At 35.5% G+C, this 20,202-nt stretch overlaps 1 protein-coding gene across 6 annotated transcripts in view; it reads right to left on the bottom strand.

Moving 5' to 3' along the window:
- The window catches only part of CEP85L (centrosomal protein 85 like), a 210,954-nt gene that overhangs the window by 120,254 nt on the left and 70,498 nt on the right, over positions 1–20,202 (bottom strand). For all 6 annotated transcript variants that reach the window (XM_007190766.2, XM_057527706.1, XM_057527707.1 and 3 more), the window contains one exon: positions 11,353–11,514. In XM_007190766.2, the coding sequence (XP_007190828.1) occupies positions 11,353–11,514 (162 nt within the window). The remainder of the gene's footprint in view (positions 1–11,352; positions 11,515–20,202) is intronic.

Genomic DNA, 20,202 nt, shown 5'->3' with positions numbered 1-20,202 from the left:
ATTTTTCCAGATGATTCACAGAATACCTTGAGGATTTAGCAATGGCCAAAGAGCATCGACTGGAACATCAGTTATAAGCATACAGTACTATAGGGCAAAGAAGGGGGAGTGAGAGTGAAGGTCTAACTAGACAGTACCTTTTAGTTTGTTTAAGGTTTGATGACTTACTTCACAGCTGTACTGTTTACTTAATGTATCATGGAATTTAAGTAAAATTTATTCATGTACTTTTATCTATACCCCAAAAATTAAATTTACATTTAGTTTACAGAGGTATACCATTTAACCACAATTGTCTTTTAAACAAAGATAATCATTAAGATAAATAAGAACTCAAAATTTACTATTACAGGTTAAATATTTGAATTATATAACATGAACATAATGTTATTTGCAAAGAACAAATTTCAGAGGCTTGTGGCAAGATAGGCTTTTTCCTTCTAAACACTCAAATTGCATCCAAACTTTACATATGAAAAACTGGTGCAATCACACTCTTTACCTGCTCACTTTCATGTGGGTACCCACTGGTCTAGCAGTCAGCTATGTGAGACTCCAGGATAATGTTCCCTCTTCCTCCTAATTAAGTCTGAGGGCCTATACCTCACACCTGATGGGAGAATTCCAGCAGGGATTACTGACATTATTCCTTTTCCCCGTTCCTTAACTGAGCAACAGAACTCTTCAGAATTTCAGGGATTCTCCAATCTAAAATCTTCCCTAACCCAAACATTTATATCTCACCACAGAAACCTTAACTTTCTCTTTGCCAAAGGAACCAGGGCAATCCCACTGCAGTGAAGCTTTTACCACTGTCAAAATGATAAAAGGAGTATGCTTTTAGTAGCGCCAGACTGACAGTAGAATATAATTTATCACAGACATAATGCTAAGGATATAAATTTCTATTATATTAAATATTAAGTGGGGTGACAGTAGCTATTTTGAGAAGCCAATATTGTTTCTACTGGGAAATATATAAACATATATACACACTCGTAAAATCTTTGAAAGTAAACCCTTTACAAATGATACTGTCAATACCAATATGTCCAATAAAAATATAATGTAAGTGGGACTTCCCTGGTGGCGCAGTGGTTAAGAATCCACCTGCCAATGCAGGGGACACAGGTTTGGTCCGTGGTCCGGGAAGATCCCACATGACACGGAGCAACTAAGCCTGTGCACCACAACTACTGAGCCTGTGCTCTAGACTCCACAAGCCACAACTACTGAGTCCTCGTGTCACAACTACTGAAGCCCACGCACCTAGAATCCATGCTCCGCAACAAGAGAAGCCACTACAATAAGAAGCATGTGTGCCACAACCAGAGAAAGCCTATGTGCAGCAATGAAGACCCAACAGAGCCAAAAATAAATAAATAAATATATTTTTAAAAATAACAATGCAAGCTACATTTGTAATTTTAAGTTTTACAGTAACTACATTAAAAAAAAAAGGTAAAACTAACTTCAATAATATCTTTTATTGGGACTTCCCTGGTGGCACAGTGGTTAAGAATCTGCCTGCCAATGCAGGGGACACAGGTTCGAGCCCTGGTCCGGGAAGATCCCACATGCCGCAGAGCAACTAAGCCCATGCACCACAACTACTGAGCCTGCGTGCTAGAGCCCACGAGCCACAACTACTGAGCCCATGTGCCACACTACTGAAGCCCGCGCACCTACAGCCTATGCTCCACAACAAGAGAAGCCACCGCAATGAGAAGCCCACGCACCGCAATGAAGAGTAGCCCCCGCTCGCCGCAACTAGAGAAAGCCCATGCACAGCAACGAAGACCCAACGCAGCCATAAATAAATAAATAAATAAATAAATTTATTTTAAAAATCATAATAATATCTTTTATTTAACCCACTATATCTAAAATAGTATATCATTATGTAATCAATATTAAAACATATTAATGAGATATTTTATATTCTTTTAATACAAAATATTCAAATCCAGTGTGCAGCTTACATCTCAATTTGGACCAGGCATAGTTCAAGCACTCAATACCCCCATGTTACTAGTGGCTACCATATTGAATCACACAGCTCTATACTACTGTTTTCCATAAACTACTCTGAATATCTTCAGAAAGGAAATGACAGTAATTTACAATACATGTAAGTGCATATATTGTCTCAAGTATAGTATGTAAATTGTGATAAGTTACATTAAGAGATTTTGTTAATAAACCCATGTAGTATGTAAATCATGCAGTTATTTGCTACATATATTGAGGTTTTTACAATAATCAGTCTTTTAAGAATTCAAATGCATTCACACATTTCAGCTAAAAATTGTCACAGCAAACCAAAATAATATAGCACTTCATGCCACAGCCTCAGAAATCAAGTAGGAATATATACCCTCCTCCAAGACAAATATTAACAGTAACAGAGTTAAAGGCAGTTAACTGAAATATTCTGCAGATACATTCTAAAACAAACTCAAATTATATTTGGTAACAGGTCCAAATTTCATGTATATTATTTAAAATTAATATAATTTTACACCACCGTAATTCTCAACTGGGGGTTTAGTACAAAGGAGATGAACACTTTTTAGGTTATTCTATTATGTTTGGAATTTAATAAGGATAGATTTGTTTAATTTTATAAATGAGAAAAATAAATACTTTATAGACCTATGATTAGTGGATGACAAAAAGATTTATGTAATCAAAGACCAAAGTATGTAAAGCATATATGTGTGTATATAGATATATGTATAAAGTATCCACATGACACTGATATGAAATAATCTAATACACAGCATGTTTTAATGCTGACATTATGTTATAAATATCAACCTATTAGTTATATTCTAATGAAAGGCTATTTTCAATATTCAATAATCCTCCACAATGGTTATTTCCCTGAGCCCTTTACATTAAACAGATATGGCATGCAGCAAATCCAACAAGGAAAAACAAAGGTTACAAATTAGATGACTCAGGAAACTTACCAAAGAACAGAGATGGTAAATAGCTCCCATGAAGCAGAAATCATGAGAACTTCAGAAAGACATAAATTCAGGAAAGAAAACTACACTAACTGGAATCAAGTGTTGTATCAGCAAACACCCTAAGCTTTTGTTCTAAATAAATAATCTTTAATATGCTTGCTAAAATTATTCCCTATTTTTAGATAACATTCTTAAATAATTGATTTTTTTTTTAAACAGGAGTACCCTTCACCTCTCCTGACAGTCAATAAATAAATGTAATCAAAGTCATTTGTTACCAGCACTGTCATTCAAACCATAATTCTGATTCACTTTCCACAGGAGCCCCAAGTTTCTGTTATTTATTGTCAGTCTCCCAGAGTCCTACTACTCCATCTTATTTTCATGCACCATTGTTATACTCATCATCCTTTCCTAGAACTCTTTCCCTACTTGCCCTTTGTCTTCAAATTCTGACACTGCTTTATCCACATAGAATAGCCTCTAAATAACATTACCTACTATGATCATGCCTTGAACTCAATGGATTCTTTGTCCATTAGAATATTTTGTATAGTGTTCTGTAACATACCAGTAAAATCACTCATTGTTTTATGTATTAATTAAAAAACTAGCAGGGAAAGGAGTTGGGAGTTCAACTTGGAGGTAATGGCAAGATCTAATGGAAGGCCAAAAATAAATAAATAAATAAAAATAACATCTTCACATCAGCTCAATTCAAGAAGAAAGTGAGAATCATGCTCTTCATCCCTAAAAAATTATAGGGACTTGGGCTTCTCTGGTGGCGCAGTGGTTGAGAATCTGCCTGCCAGTGCAGGGGACACAGGTTCGAGCCCTGGTCTGGGAAGATCCCACATGCTGCGGAGCAACTAGGCCCGTGAGCCACAATTACTGAGCCTGCGCATCTGGAGCCTGTGCTCCGCAACAAGAGAGGCCGCGAGAGTGAGAGGCCCGTGCACCGCGATGAAGAGTGGCCCCCGCTTGCCACAACTAGAGAAAGCCCTCGCACAGAAACGAAGACCCAACACAGCCATAAATAAATAAATAAATAAATATAAAAAAAAAACTTATAGGGACTTGCATTTAACACCTGATGAATTATTCAGTGAGAAAAGCAGTGATACTTGCTGTTAACACAAATAGTTTTAAATTAATTCAAAGAATAAAAAGAAGCAGTTTTCTAAACAGCAATAGAAAAGGTGAGTAATTATATATAATAATACACAGCAGAATCAAAGAGTTTCTGGAGATTATAAAAAAGACACCATTATAGTCATATTCTCAATGAGGTATTCTCAGTTCTTCAGCCAGTCATTATGAAAATGTAGCATCCCAGCCCTGACACTGTGTGGCCTAGTCTGGGGGGAGAGAGGGGAATTTTTTTTTAAGCTCTCCCTGGCTGAACTGAGGAAAGAAAATTCCCAGCTGGACCCAGATTAATACCATAATATTCTATGGAGGTTGAAATAACTGACTATAAAAAGATTATTAGTACTGAGTTTCTAAGACAAAGCTTCAAAAAGCCAAAGAATTTATCTCTGAACCTCAAGTAAATTTTTGAGAAGTCATAACACAGGAACAAAGTTAACAGAGAGTATGATTTGCTTAAAGCAAACAGCTTTGTAATAGCACTAAAAAAATCCCCAGAGCATCCATTCTACAACTTTTAAATCTCTAGATCTGTATCCTTCCCACATCATTCTATCCTCAAAAAAAGTTAATTTTTATAGTTCAGTGACAAGACCAAATAGCTAATAATACATTTTTTAAGCCTTCAAAGTAGTTTCCTGCTTTATTTTCAACTCTACTTAGATCAAATTACTCTCCAAAAGTTTTATGGCTCTCCATTTAACCACATAGATGTAATAGAGTGTTGTGGATTGAACTGTGTGTCCCACACAGATACACTGAAATCTTAACCCCCCAATACCTGTGAAGGTGATCTTATTTTGAAGTAGCATCTTTGCAGATGTAATCAAGTTAAGATGAGGTCATACTGGATATGGGTGGGCCCTAAATCCAATGACCAGTGTCCTTATAAGGAAAGAGAGAAAGAGATATCTGAAGACACAGAGGAGACCTAGAGAAGGCAGCCATGTAAAGGAGGCAGACATGAAAACTATCATGCCACAAACCAAAGAATGCCAAGGATTGCCAGTAACCACCAGAAGCTAGAAGCGGCAATTAAGGAAGACTTGTCCCTAGAGCCTTTGAAGGAAACATATCCCTGTCGATACCTTGATTTTGAACCTGCAGTCTTCAAAACTGTGAGAAAATATATTTCTGCTGTTTTAAGCCACCCAGTTTGTGGTAATTTGTTATGGCAGCCCTAGGAAACTAACAGAGGGGAATATGGGTTAATAGTTCCGAACCTGCTTTACTTGTATACTGAGGGCTGAATAAATATGTAAATAGACGGTAGATGGTGGAGGTATCTCACTGTTGGAAAGGGAAATTATAGACAAGTAAGGGGAAAAAGTTAAAATGAGCTCTGCTATACTGGATTAGAGTCAGAGACATCAGTATGAACTCATTTAGCTTAATATGGATACTTATGAATAGACACAGAAATAATTGTAGATATGCATATATACACAGGCGAGTATACATACCATATAACCTAGTTCTGCCTCCGTGACAGTGTAGAAGCAATAAAACCCCAGCGGTAACAAGCACTCCCAGCACCCAGATCTTGGTTTCTAAATACTATTCTCCAATAAAAAGAACCAGGGATCTTTGGAGAAATGGCTGATCCTAGGGCTACAGTAGGGAAGATATAAGATGACCATCTGTATTATATATACACTACCCAAAAGGAAGTGCTCAAAAAACAAAAGGATGGGGATGGAGCACAGAGTGTCACAGGAGTGACACACACACACAAAAGGTCTCAGCAAAGAAACAGAAGATATAAATGAGAACCAAAATTAAAAATTTATAACTGAAAAATGCAATAGAAATAAAAATCTCAGCGGATAGGCTCAACAGCATAATGGAGTGGACAAAAGAAAAATATTAGTGAAGTGGAAAACAGAACAATAAAAATTACCTAACCTGAACAACAAATGAAAAACAGAAGGAAAAACAAACAAACAAACAAAAAGGACACAGCATCAGGACAATAACAAAAGATTTACAATTTGTGCCATCAGAGTCCTAGAATAAAAGAGGAAGAGGCTAAAAAAGTACTCAAGACAAAAATGGCTGAAAACTTCCAATGTTTGGCAAGAGACATAAACTTGCAGATTCAAGATGCTGAATCCCAAAAACATGTACAAATCCCAAAAAGGATAAACCCAAAGAAATCCACCTAAAGACATGTGATATTAAATTTCTGAAAACTGAAGACAAAAAAATCTTGAAAGTAGCCAGGGAAAAATGAGAGCAGATTTGTCATCAGAAACCATGGAGGCCAGAAAGAAGTGACAATAGTTTTCAAGTACTGAAAGAAAAGAACTGTCAAACTAGAATTATATACCTACTGAAATTATCCTTCAGGAATCTAGGGGAAATCAAGACATTCTCAGTTGGGGAAAAACTAAGATAATTTGTCACCAGCACATGCATCTTAAAAGAAGGACTAAAGGAAATTCTCTGAACCAAATGGAAACAATAAAAAGGAACCTTGGAACAACACAAAGGAAGAGCACAGGAAGCAAAAATGTGAGTAAATACAACAGGCTGTCTGTCTCCTCTTGAGTTTCCCAAATTATGTTTGATAGTTGAAGTAAAAATTATAACACTGTCTGATATGGTTATAAATATATGCAAAGGAAAAAGCTAAAACAATTTTATTATAAATGGGGTAGGTAAAAGGATATAAAGGGAGATAATGTTTCTACACTCCATTCAAACTCTTAAAATGGTAAGCTATGTATATGTAAGTTATCTGTATTATATATCTACATTACATAGGACAAAACACATAATGTAAAACCTAAACCAACCACTAGGAGAGATACACTTAAAAATACTATGGTTAAATCCAAGTAGAATTCTAAAATTGTTCAAGTAACCCACAGGAAGGCAGGAAAATGAAAATAGAAACAAAGAGAACAAACAGAACACCTGAATATTAATACATCAATAATTGCATTACATGTAAATGGTCTAAATATATCAATTAAAAGACAGAGACTAGCAAATCCAACTGTATGTTGTTACAAGCAACTTAACTTTGAATATAATGTTACAGACAAGTTAAAAGTAAAAGAACAGAAAACATACCATTTAAACATTAATCAAAAGAAAGCTGGAGAGGCTATATTAAATCAGATAAAGTAGACTTCAGCACAAAAAAAATTACCAGAGATAGAAAGACATCATATAATAATAAAAGGGCCAATCCACCAAGAATACATAGCAATCCTAATTGCATATGCATCAAACTACAGAGCTGCAATATGTGCAGCAAAAATTTATAAAACTAAAAAAAGAAATGCACAGATCCACAATCATAGTTAAGACTTTTAATACTTCCTTTCTCAACAGTTGAACAACTAAACAGAAAATCATCAAGGATATAGAAAAAAATCAACAACACCATCAACCAACAGGATCTAATTGACATTTACAGAACATATACCAAATAGACCATATGCTGAGACTTAAAAGAAATCTTGACAAATTTAAAAGAAACAAAATCATAAAGTATGTTTTTGACCACAATGGAGTTAAACTAGAAATTAATAACAGAAAGATAGCAGAAAAATCTCTAAACACTTCAAAACTAAACAACATGCTACTAAATAACCCTGGGGTCAAGAGGAAGTCTCAAGGTAAATTAAATTAAGAAAATATAATGAACTGAATGAAAACACAAAATATCAAAATTTGAGAATCACAGCTAAACCTTGTCTGAGAGACAACTTTATAGCACTAAGTGCATACATCTTAAGAGGAAAGTTTCAAATCAATATCTAAGCTCCCACCTTAAGAACTTAGAAAAAGAGCAAAATAAACCCAAAGCAGTAATAAGGAAATAATAAACAGCAGAAACCACTGAAATTGAACACAGAAAACAAAAGAGAAAATTAATAAAACAAAGAGCTGATTCTTTGAAAAGATTGATAAAATTGACAAATGGCTACCAAGACTGAAAAATAAAAAAGGAAAGATGACACAAATAACCAATACCAGAAATGGAAGAGGAAATACGACTACAGAGGTTGCAGAAAACAGAGGTAAGAGAATGCTATGAACAACTCTACATTCACAAATTTGACAACAGACAAAATGCACTACTTCCTCAAAAAAAAAAAAAAACCACAACTCATCCAACATGAAAAATAATTTGAATAGTTCTATGACTATCAAGGAAATTTAATTCATGATCTTAAACTATAAAAAAAGAAATTCTAGGCCCAGATGAAGAACTCTAATAAACATTTAAAGAAGAATTAACACTATTCTACACAATCTCTTCCAGAAAATAGGAGGGAACACTTCCCATTTCATTTTATAAAGCTAGTATCAGCCTGATATCAAAAGGAAAAACATTCCTACTTATAGATGACATAACTGTCTACAGAGAAAACTCCAAGAAATATACCCAAAAACGCCTCCTAGAACCAAAGAGTTCAGCAATGTCACAAGATACAATTAACATATTGATACCAAAATTGGAAAATTAAATGCCATTTACAATCACTCCTCCAAAAATGAAATACTTAGCTATAAATCTAACAAAATATGTATTGGACGTGTATGTTGAAAACTATACAACACTGGTGAATGAAATTAAGATCTAAATAAATGGAGAAACATACCATGTTAACGGATTAGAAGACTCAACAGAGTAAAGACGGCAATTCTCCCCAAACTGATATATGGACAACACAATTCCTATTAAATTCCCAGATTTTTTGTAGATATAGACAGAATTATTCTAAAACTTATATAGAAAAGCAAAGCAACCAGAATAGCTAAAACAAGTTTGAAAAAAGAATAAAGTGGGAATTATTCTGGTTTCAAGATTTATTAGGCAAAGAAAACGAACCTTAATCTAAAAATCTCACACTGTGCAGAAAGGATCAGCATGTCTGAGTTTTCCACAGTCTGCGCATTCCAAGAAAGGTTTGGCCCTTGTCTGGCTCCTAAGATGCAACCACTAAACCCTTGAAATATCCTGCCTAATGACAGTGTCTTTGTTTACCTGGGGACCTTGAGTGACTCCATATAGTCCATGCTAAAAATGTGATATATGTTTGGAGCCTTGAACCATGTAATATTAGCTTGACTTCTCAAGGGCTGGAGTCTAAGGTCATCCACAAAGGCAGTCAACCATACCAACATAACCTACCCACAGTAAAAATCCTGGACACCAAGGCTTGGATGACCTCGCCTGGTGAGCAATACTCTGTATGTGGTATCACACACCACTGCTGAGAGAATTAATCACTGTCCACACAACTCCACTGGGAGAGGACAACTGGAAGTTTGGACCTGCTGTCTCCTGGACCTTGCTTGTCCTTTGCTTCTTTTTCTACTACTAATTTAAATCTGTAACCTTTCACTGTAAAAAAAAAAAAAAAAAACCATAACCATTAGTATAACAGCTTTTCTGAGTTCTAGCAAATAATTGAGCCTAAGACTGGCCTCAGGGACACCCAAACATACACACATTATACAAAATTAACTCAAAATGGATCACAGACTTAAATGGAAAACAAAAAATGATTAAAATTTTAGAAAAAAGAAAAAAAAGAAGAATATTCAAGATCTGGGACTAGGCAAAGAGTTCTTACTTAGCCTTGACCCCAAAAGCACAATCCATATAGGCAAAAACTGATACACTGGACTCACAAGCTTAAAAACTTCTGCTCTGCAAAAGACACTGTTAGAGGATGAAAAGACAAGCCAAACTGGAAGAAAACATTTACAAACAGAATAGCCAACAAAGGATTAGTATCTGAAATATACAAAGAACTCTTAAAACTCAACAGAAAAAAAGGAAAAAAATCCAACTAGAACATGGGCAAAAGACATGAAGAACATTTCAACAAAGAGAACATACAGACGGCAAATAAGCATGTGAAAAAATGTTCAACATTATTAATCTTTAAGAAAATGAGAATTAAAACCACAATGAGATATCACTACATTCCTATCAGAAAGGCTAAAATTTAAAAACCACCAAAGAAAAAATTAATTAATTAAAATAAAAACCACCAAGGGCTAGCAAGGATGAAGAGAAAGTTAGATCACCCATACTGATCCACTTCCACCGCTGATGGAAATGGAATAGTCACTTTGGAAAACAGTGTGACAGTTTCTTTAAAAACTAAACATGCAACTGCCATACAACCAGCTACTGTGCTCCTGGAATTTACCATAGAGAAATGAAGACATGTGTTCACACCAAAACCTGTACATGAATGTTTATATTTATAGCAGCTTTATTTCTAATAGCCAAAAACTGGAAACAACCCAGATGTCTTTCAGTGGGTTAATGGTTATGCAAAATGTGGTCTATCCAATACCACCATTGCTAACTACTACTCAGCAATAAAAAGAAATGAACTATTGATACACACAACAACCTGGATCAATCTCCAGAGAAAAAAGCCAATTCCAAAGGGTTACATACTGTGTGATTCCATTTATAGGGCACGCCTGAAATGACAAAATTACAGAAATGGAGAATAGATTAGTGGTTTCCAAGAGTTAAGAAGGAGGGGGGGGCTTCCCTGGTGGTGCAGTGGTTAAGAATCTGCCTGCCAATGCAGGGGACACGGGTTCAAGTCCTGGTCTGGGAAGATCCCACATGCCGCAGAGCAACTAAGCCCGTGAGCCACAACTACTGAGCCTGTGCATCTAGAGCCTGTGCTCCGCAACGGGAGAGGCCGCGACAGTGAGAGGCCCGCGCACCGCGATGAGGAGTGGCCCCCACTCACCGCAACTGGAGAAAGTCCTCGCACAGAAACAAAGACCCAACACAGCCAAATAAATAAATAAATAAGATGGGGGAGGGGAAGTGGGTGTGAGCAGAATAAGGTATACTGTGGTGATAGAAATGTTCTGTATTTTGACTATATCAATGTCAATATCCTGGTTGTGATACTGAAGTGTAGTTTTGCAAGATACTAAGTGGGGGGTGAGATAAAGGGTATATAGAATCACTGTGCTATTTCTTTAAATCACATGTGGATCTACAATTATTTCAAAATAAAAAGTTTAGTTAAAAAATGAATGAAGGAAAAATTAATACAATCAGAAGAACAATTTCATTTGATATATAACAACACTGAACATTATTAAATATTCAAACACTACTTTATAATTTCTTAGTTTAGAACAGTAAAACATATCCCTTGAATTTTCTCAATCACAGCCATTCTACAAAGATTCACGTCTAACCAGTAAGAATTCAGCTCACCTTCCACACTGTCAGAACAGGAAGTTCCAATGCCAGTGTCACCACTGTCAGAAGCTATACTATGTCTCCTGATATGGTTATTCCGTTGGTTAGATGGAACAGTTGTGGCCTGCCACAATGATTCATTACCAGGTAACCATGCTGATGAAGAATAATCTGGGCCTACGAAAGAAAATATGCAGAAGTTAACACATTTATAATGTCTGTGAGTAGATAGAAGACATCTTTTGACCTTGTAAAAAATGCAAATAAGGTAAAATAAGCTTATTTTCTGCCAAAAATAATTTAAATAGATTGGTGATATCTAAGATTCACCAAATAAACTTACTTATCACACATATACAAATTCAATGCTGATTTAGCAGCTTCCTCTGGCTGAAGGGCTCTGATTTCTGCTTATAGACATTGAACTTTTAAACATGGAACCACTGTCTGATTTAAAATATCAACTCTATCATCAATCCATCTGGAAATGTCAGCACTCTGTTTTGTAATATTTGATAGGTAGGCATCTGTGATCCCAGACACAGGCATTAGCTGAGAATTGGGACTCAGGGAAAATCTAATCAAATCATATTGCATGACAATGTAAGTAGAATGTGCTCATGGAAGGTCAAAAAAATTTATTTTTTTCCGCTATACCCTAACCACTTAAAATTTTAAATTCTTTTGCATTATTTTAATTGATTTTATTTCTTTAGCTATCTTTTGATAAAAGTTTAACACCAGAGCATCTTCCTGGCTCTTTGCTTAATTTTCCCTTTTGAGTTACGTTCAATCTTCATTGTTTAGCTAATGTATCACTTTTCAGTGTTCTCTTATAATCTTTATTTTCACTTACGTTGTCCATTTTTATTTAACTTACATTTGCCTTTTTCTGACTTATCCATCATTTTACGTTTTTGCTCACTTCATTCTTTTACTGTCTACAATGCCACTCAAAATACACCTATGGACCAATGTCACTCTGTGAACTATTAATTACAAGTTCATAAAAATTAGGTGCAGAAATAAAGGACAAGCACTGAAAAATGTTTATAGTAATTTGAAAGAGCAATTTTAAATCTTGAATTTTATACAAAGCTATAGTAGCACATGTCTTTATCAACGGTTAACACAGTGACTCTAAAATTGAAGCCTGTAGACTTATTTGTGGGAGTTAACAAGCTCTGTACAAGAATTTTGAGCCTTCAATTCAATTATACCCTTGAAAATTAATAAGCATATTATAGATGACGTGAATAGCTACCTTAAAGCAGACATTATCACATAATTATAATACTCCCATTTGGGTTTTATGTTTGCAATTGCAGTTGCTTCTAAGTAAAGCGGAAATGACTGGGCACTTATCATCATGAGGTGAAACAAAACATCATTACAGAATTATCATGTTACATGTTACTGAAATTGGCATGCAAGGAGAGCTTTCTAGCAGTTTAATAAACATAAGAATCACAAAATGACAAACACATCCACAAAATTAATTACATCATTTTTACCACACTTAGGAACAGTCATTCTCTTTATTAATATCAAAATATATAAAGAGATTAATAATAAAACCAGGGACTTCCCTGGTGGTGCAGTGGTTAAGATTCCACGTTCCCAATGCTGGGGGCCAGGGTTTGATTCCTGGTCAGGGAACGAGATGCCACATGCATGCTGCAACTAAGAGTTAGCATGCCACAACTAAGGAGCCCACCTGCCACAACTAAGACCCAGTGCAACCAAATAAATAAATAAATATTAAATTGTTTAAAAAAAATAATAAAACCAGACCTGAAGCTATTTTCTACCATATTAACCCCAACATTAAAGTTCTAGTTCTAATAAAACATTATGCCAAATTATTATTAACTTTAATTTCTATTTATAATATAATTTATAAATTAAGTTTGAGTTTTATAGACCTATCTATGAAGTATACAAGCAGCCTTAAAAGTCATATACATTTAAATTAACTCAAGCTTAAAAAATAGTGGCCAAAGAAACACTTCTACCAGCTTTGAGGTCCAGAACAACCACTTAAAACTCTGTAGATTCTAGACTTATCTCAGAATGGGACTTATCTTAATTCATCTGACTAAGCACTCACACATTAAAGCACCAGGTGAAGGCATTCTGTCACCAGATCTGCTCTAACTCTGATTTGTCTATAATCTGCACCAAAGATATTTTCTTCAAACAGCTCCTCAGGTAATATTCCTTTTAAATGAACTCAAAGTCCTATCTAAACCATTATCAAAAAGGGCAACCAGCCCACTACTTTCTCTCCCAAGTGCAAACCTATTAATTGGAGAAATTTTTTTAGGAATACTCAGAAAACAACATAAATAGGCTGGTAGTACATGGAAATGGCAAATAAAGATATGAAAGGATGTCCAACCTTACTAATAATGAGAGAAATGAAAAAGACAACAATGTTTTTATTTTTAGATTTTTAAATTATCTATAACATTAAATACCACTGGCAAATATTTGAAATACCAATGTCAAACAAAGTGCAGGGAAAGTTCACATACTTTTGTGGGTATATAAACTGATAGAACCTTTCTAAATTAGGGCATCTTGAAACAGGTATCTAAATTTCAACATGTACGTAAATTTCAACATAAGACCTCCTACTAGGAATTTTTATAAAGAAGTAATAGAGAAGTATAAGAATATATAAGCACAAGGACAGTACTTCTTTAATAATAAAAATAAATGCCTAGAAACAAAATATGTATCTGTAAGTTAGTTGATAATATTCACGTGCTAAAAATAATTTTACTGACTTTTTTTTTAACATGTAGTGACATCCAAAATATTAAGTATGTGTGGGAGCAAAGCATTTGTATCGCTACATATATAGTATGATTCCATGGTTAGAGAAGAGACTGTACATTTACATATATGGAAAAAGGAGCTTTCAGGGAGCTCTACATCTAAATGTCAACATTGACTACAATGTTTTACTAAAGGAACAAATACATTACAGAACATTTACTCTATCACTAGGGATGATGATGATGATGATGATTATACACTATCATCTTCCAGGGAAAAATGCTGAAAATTACTTATATTGATTTGCAGATTACATCAACATTTGATTCTTAAAGGAACCAGCTATAGAGCAAAATATGTAAATTCAACAGATTCCTGGGTAACAATTTTACAAAAGCTGCATAAGACCACTGAAATAAAGTAAAAATTCTTGCTTTTAGACAATATAACCATCTTGAGCAGTATAAAGCAGTATTACATGCTTAGGCCACAACACCTCCACCCCATTTACTGTTAACAAATCTTGGCCCGAGGAAACCATTTGTAGATAAAAGGATATAATCCCCCCCACCCCACCCCCCAGCTCCCCCCCGACACACACACACCAGTAACGGGAGTAAAAAAAGAAAGAAAAAAAACACTGATAATGATATGGTGTTATTACCAGAAGCTACGAAGATTTTCAATAATTAGTCTTAAATCATTAACTATTACCAGGAAGAATGGCTCAACAAAACTTTTTCTGAAGTTTTCTGAAGGTCAGACAGTAAATATTTTCACCTTTGCAAGCCATCTGATATCTATCAAAACTATCCAACTCTGTCACCATTGTGGTAAAGGCAGCAGTAGACAACAGAATGGGTATGACTGTGTTGCAATAAAACTTTATTTATAAAAACGGATGACAAGCTAGATTTGATCCATGGGCCCTAGTTTGCAGACCCCTGATCGAGAGTAAAAAATTATTCTAATAGATAAATATCCTCTAAAATCCAGCTGATTCAAAATGAGTAACTCCGGCCAGCATGTTAATTCATTCTTTTATTCAGAAGAAATTCTAGTTCATCCTAGAGCACATACCAGCAAGTCCTGCTGCTCTAAATCTGAAAATTCATGGGAGCATTACTGAAGTTATCTGAGGACTACCAACACCAACAACTTTTTTGGATTTCTTTTTCCAGAATAAACAGTCTCAGTTTGTAATAAGGAAGAAACTTTTGCATTCTATTACAAGTTAATCACTAAAGGGATGTTTCCTATAAGCTTAAATTATACATAATGGCCCATCTCTGGGAAACCTGCCTCCCAGGTAGTGAGCATTAAGCTGAAATACCTCTGTTTAGCTCACAGGAAACATCCTGACCAGGCCCACCTGTGAATGACTACAGGGAGGAAGAAATTAACACATCCCCTCCAGAGGCTGACTGGAACCAGGAAATGTTTGACTTTACTCCCTCCCCTTTTAGTATAAAAGAAGCCTGAATTCTAACTCAGGCAAGACAGTTCTTTGATGCATGAGCCCACCATCTTCTCAGTTTGCTGGCTTTCCAAATACAGTCACTACTCCATGCCCCGACAACTCATCTCTCGATTTAACAGCCTGTCATGCAGTGAGCAGTATGAGCTTGAACTCGATAACAAGTTGACCTGTATGGTTTATTTTTTTTTTTGGCCACACCGTGTGGCTTGTGAGATCTTAGTTCCCCAACCAGGGATTGAAACCAGGCCCTCGGCAGTGAGAGCACAGAGTCCTAACCACTGGATTGCCAGGGAATTCCCCTGTATGGTTCAAAACTCGTAGACAACATCAAACATATATTCATATGTATGATGGTTAATTTTATGTGTCAACATAACTGGACCATGGGGTGGCCAGATACTGGGTCAAACACTATTCTGCATGTTTCTGTGAGGCTATTTTTAGGTGAGATTAGTATTTAAATTGGTAGACTGAGTAAAGCAGATTGCCCTCCATATGTGGATGGGCCTCATCAAACCAGCTGAAGGCCTGAATGGAACAAAAGGTTGACCCACCCCCAATAAAGAGAGAATTCTTCCTGCCTAAAGGCCTTCAAAATAGAACATTGGCTTTTCCCTGTCTTTGGACTGGAAGTGAAACATCAGCTCTTCCTGGGTCTCAGGCCTGTCAGCCTTCAGAATAAAACTCCAACATCAGCTCTCCTGGTTCTCAGGCCTTCAAGTTCAATTTGAAACTAAACCATTGACTCCCCTGGGTCTCCAGCTTGCTGACTCACACAGCAGATCTTGGGTCTTACCAGCCTCCATAATCACATGAACAAATTCTTTATAATAAATCTCTTCCTACAGATATATAGAGACAGAAAAAGAATATAAATACACATTTTTTCTCTCAAGTGCACATGAAACATTCTTCAAGACAGATCAGGTCTTATGCCACAAAATAAGTCTTACTACATTTAAGAAGATCTACACCATATCAAGCCATCTTTTCCAATGACAATGGTATGAAATAAATCAATTAAAAGAAGAAAACAGAAAATTCGCAAATATGTGGTGCTTAAAGCAACATGCTCCTAAACCACCAATGGGTCAAAAAAGAAATCAAAAGGGAAATCAAAAAATATCTTGAGACAAATGATGGAAACACAACATAACAAAACTTATGGAATGCAAAAGCAGTTCTAAGAGGGAAGTTTATAGTGATAAATGCCAACATTAAGAAAGCTCAAATGAACATCTAACTTTACACCTTAAGGAACTACAAAAAGAACAAACTAACCCCAAAGTTAGTAGAAGGAAGGAACTAATTTAGGATTCCGGGCTTTCACTGCCATGGCCCGGGTTCAGTCTCTGGTTAGGGAACTGAGATCCTGCAAGCTGCATGGTGACGTTAAAAAAAAAAAAAAGTTTAAAGAAGGAAGGAAATAATAAGAATCAGAGTGGAAATAAATGAAATATAGACTAAAAAGACCAATGAAACTAAAGCTATTTTGAAAAGATAAACAAAACTGACAAGCCTGAATGACTACGGGGAAAAAAAAGTCTCAAATAAAATAAAAAATGAAAAAGGTGACATTACAACTGCTCACACAGAAATACAAAGGATCATAAGAAACTGCTATGAACAATCATAAGCCAACAAATTGGCCAACCTAGAAGAAATGAATAAATTCCTAGAAACATACAACCTACCAAGACTAAATCATGAAGACAAAGAAAATCTGAACAGACCAATTACTAGTACAGATATTGAATCAATAATCAAAAACCATTCAACAAAGATATGTCCAGGACCAAACGGTTTCACTAGGGAATGAATCCTACCAAACATTTAAAGAACTAATACCAATCCTTCTCAAACTCTTCTAAAAAATGGAAAGGGAGAGAATAATTCCAAACTCCTTTTAAGAAGCCATCATTACCCTATATTGGACACTACATTACCCAGACAAGGACACTACAAGAAAATCACAGGCTAATAACGTAGATACAAAAATCCTCAACAAAATATTAGCAAACCTAATTCAACAGCACATCAAAAGGACCATACACCATAATCAAATGGGATTTATTCCAGGGATGCAAGGATGGTTCAACATATGCAAATCAACAAATGTGATATACCACATTAACAACATAAAGCATAGAAATCATATAAACTCAAAAGATGTAGGAAAAGTATTTGACAAAATTCAACATCCTTTCAAGATAAAACTCTCAACAAACTGGGTATAGAGGGAACATAACACAATAAAGGCCATATATGACTAGCCCACAGTTAACATCATACTCAACAGTGAAAAAGCTGAGGAACAAGATCAGGAACAAGACAAGGATACCGATTCTCACCACTTTTACTTAATGAAGTACTGGAAGTCCTAGCCAGAGCAATTAGATAAGAAAAAGAAATAAAAGGTATCCAAATCGGAAAGGAAGCAGTAAAACTGTCTCTATTTGCATATAACATACTATATATGGAAAACCACCAAAAAACTGTTAGAACTAATCAGCAAGTTCAGTAAAGTTACAGAATACAAACATCAATACATAAAAATCAGTTATGTTTCTATATACTAACAATAAACTATTGAAAAGACAGATTAAGAAAACAATCCCATTTACAACTGCATTGAAAAGAACACTAAGAAGTAAATTAAACCAAGGAAGTAAAATATCCACACATCAAAAACTATAATACCTTGAGATGAAAGAAACTGAAGAAGACACAAATAAATGGAAAGATATTTCATGCTCACAAATTGGAAGAATATTGTTAAAATGTCCATACTACCCAAAGTAAGCCACAGATTCAATGCAATCCTTATAAAAATTTCAATGGTATTTTTCACAGAAATAGAAAAAACAATCCTAAAATTTGTATAGAACCACAAAAGACCTTGAACGGCCAAATCAATTCTGAAAAAGAACAAAGCTGGAAGCGTCAAACATCCTGATTTCAATTACTATAGCTTTACTATAAAGCTATATAAAGCTATAGTAATTAAAACAGTATTGTCGGGCTTCCCTGGTGGCACAGTGGTTGAGAATCTGCCTGCCAATGCAGGGGACATGGGTTCGAGCCCTGGTCTGGGAAGATCCCGCATGCCACGGAGCAACTAGGCCCGTGAGCCACAATTACTGAGTCTGTGCGTCTGCAGCCTGTGCTCCGCAACAAGAGAGGCCACGACAGTGAGAGGCCCGCGCACCGTGATGAAGAGTGGCCCCCACTTGCCGCAACTAGAGAAAGCCCTCGCACAGAAAACGAAGACCCAACACAGCCATAAATAAATAAATAAATTTTTTAAAAAAAGTTGGAAAAAAAAAACAGTATTGTCATTAAATAAAGACTCACAGATCAATGGAATGGAATAGAGAGCCCAGAAATAAACCCATGCATACACAGTGAGTTAATTTACTATCAGGGATCCAAGAATATACAAAGGGGAAAGGATAAATGGTGTTAGGAAAACGGGACAGCCACAGGCAAAAGAATGAAACTGCTCCCCTATCTTACACCATACACAAAAGTGAACTCAAAATGGATTGAAGACTTGAACATAAGACCTGAAACCATAAAACTCCTAGAAGAAAACATACAGGTATGCTCCTTAACATTGGTCTTGCAATGATTTTTTTGGATTTTGACACCAACAGTAAAAATAAATAAATGGTACTATATCAAACTAAAAAGCTTTTGAATAGCAAGGAAAATCATCATAAAAAGAAAGAAAGAAAGAGAAAGAAAGAAAGAAAGAAAGAAAGAAAGAATGAACAAAAGAAAGAAAGGAACGAAGGAAGAAAGAAAAGAAAAAAGAAAAGAAAAGGCAACCTATAGAATGGGAGAAAATATTTTCAAACCATATATCCAATAAGGGATTAATATACAAAATATATAAAGAACAACTCAACAGAAAAAAAACACCCAAATAAAAATGGCCAAAGGGCCTGAATAGACATTTTTCCAAAGACACACACACACACACAAACACACACACACAATAGAATATTATGCTGAGTCTTAGCATCTAATGTAGAATATGATGACTATAATTAACAACAGTTTTGTATACTTGAAATTTGCTAAGAGAATAAAACTTAAGGGCTTCCCTGGTGGCGCAGTGGTTGAGAATCTGCCTGCCAATGCAGGGGACACGGGTTCGAGCCCTGGTCTGGGAAGATCCCACATGCCATGGAGCAACTAGGCCCGTGAGCCACAACTACTGAGCCTGCGCGTCTGGAGCCTGTGCTCCGCAACAAGAGAGGCTGCGATAGTGAGAGGCCCGCGCATCGCGATGAAGAGTGGCCCCCGCTTGCCGCAACTAGAGAAAGCCCTCGCACAGAAACTAAGACCCAACACAGCCAAAAATAAATAATAAATAAATAATAAATAAATTAAAAAAAAAAAAAAAAAAACTTAAGTGTTCTCAACTAAAAAAAATAGTAATTATGTGAGGTGATGGATGTGTTAATCAACTCTAATGAGAATCCTTTCTCAATGTATACATATATCAAAACATCACATTTACACTTTAATACATTACAATTTTATTTATCAATTATACCTCAATAAAGCTAAATTAAAAAGAAAAGAATCCAACA

The sequence above is a fragment of the Balaenoptera acutorostrata genome, chromosome 14, assembly GCF_949987535.1.
Source record: "Balaenoptera acutorostrata chromosome 14, mBalAcu1.1, whole genome shotgun sequence".
Lineage (NCBI taxonomy): Eukaryota > Metazoa > Chordata > Mammalia > Artiodactyla > Balaenopteridae > Balaenoptera > Balaenoptera acutorostrata.
This window is presented reverse-complemented; position numbering and strand designations above follow the sequence as displayed.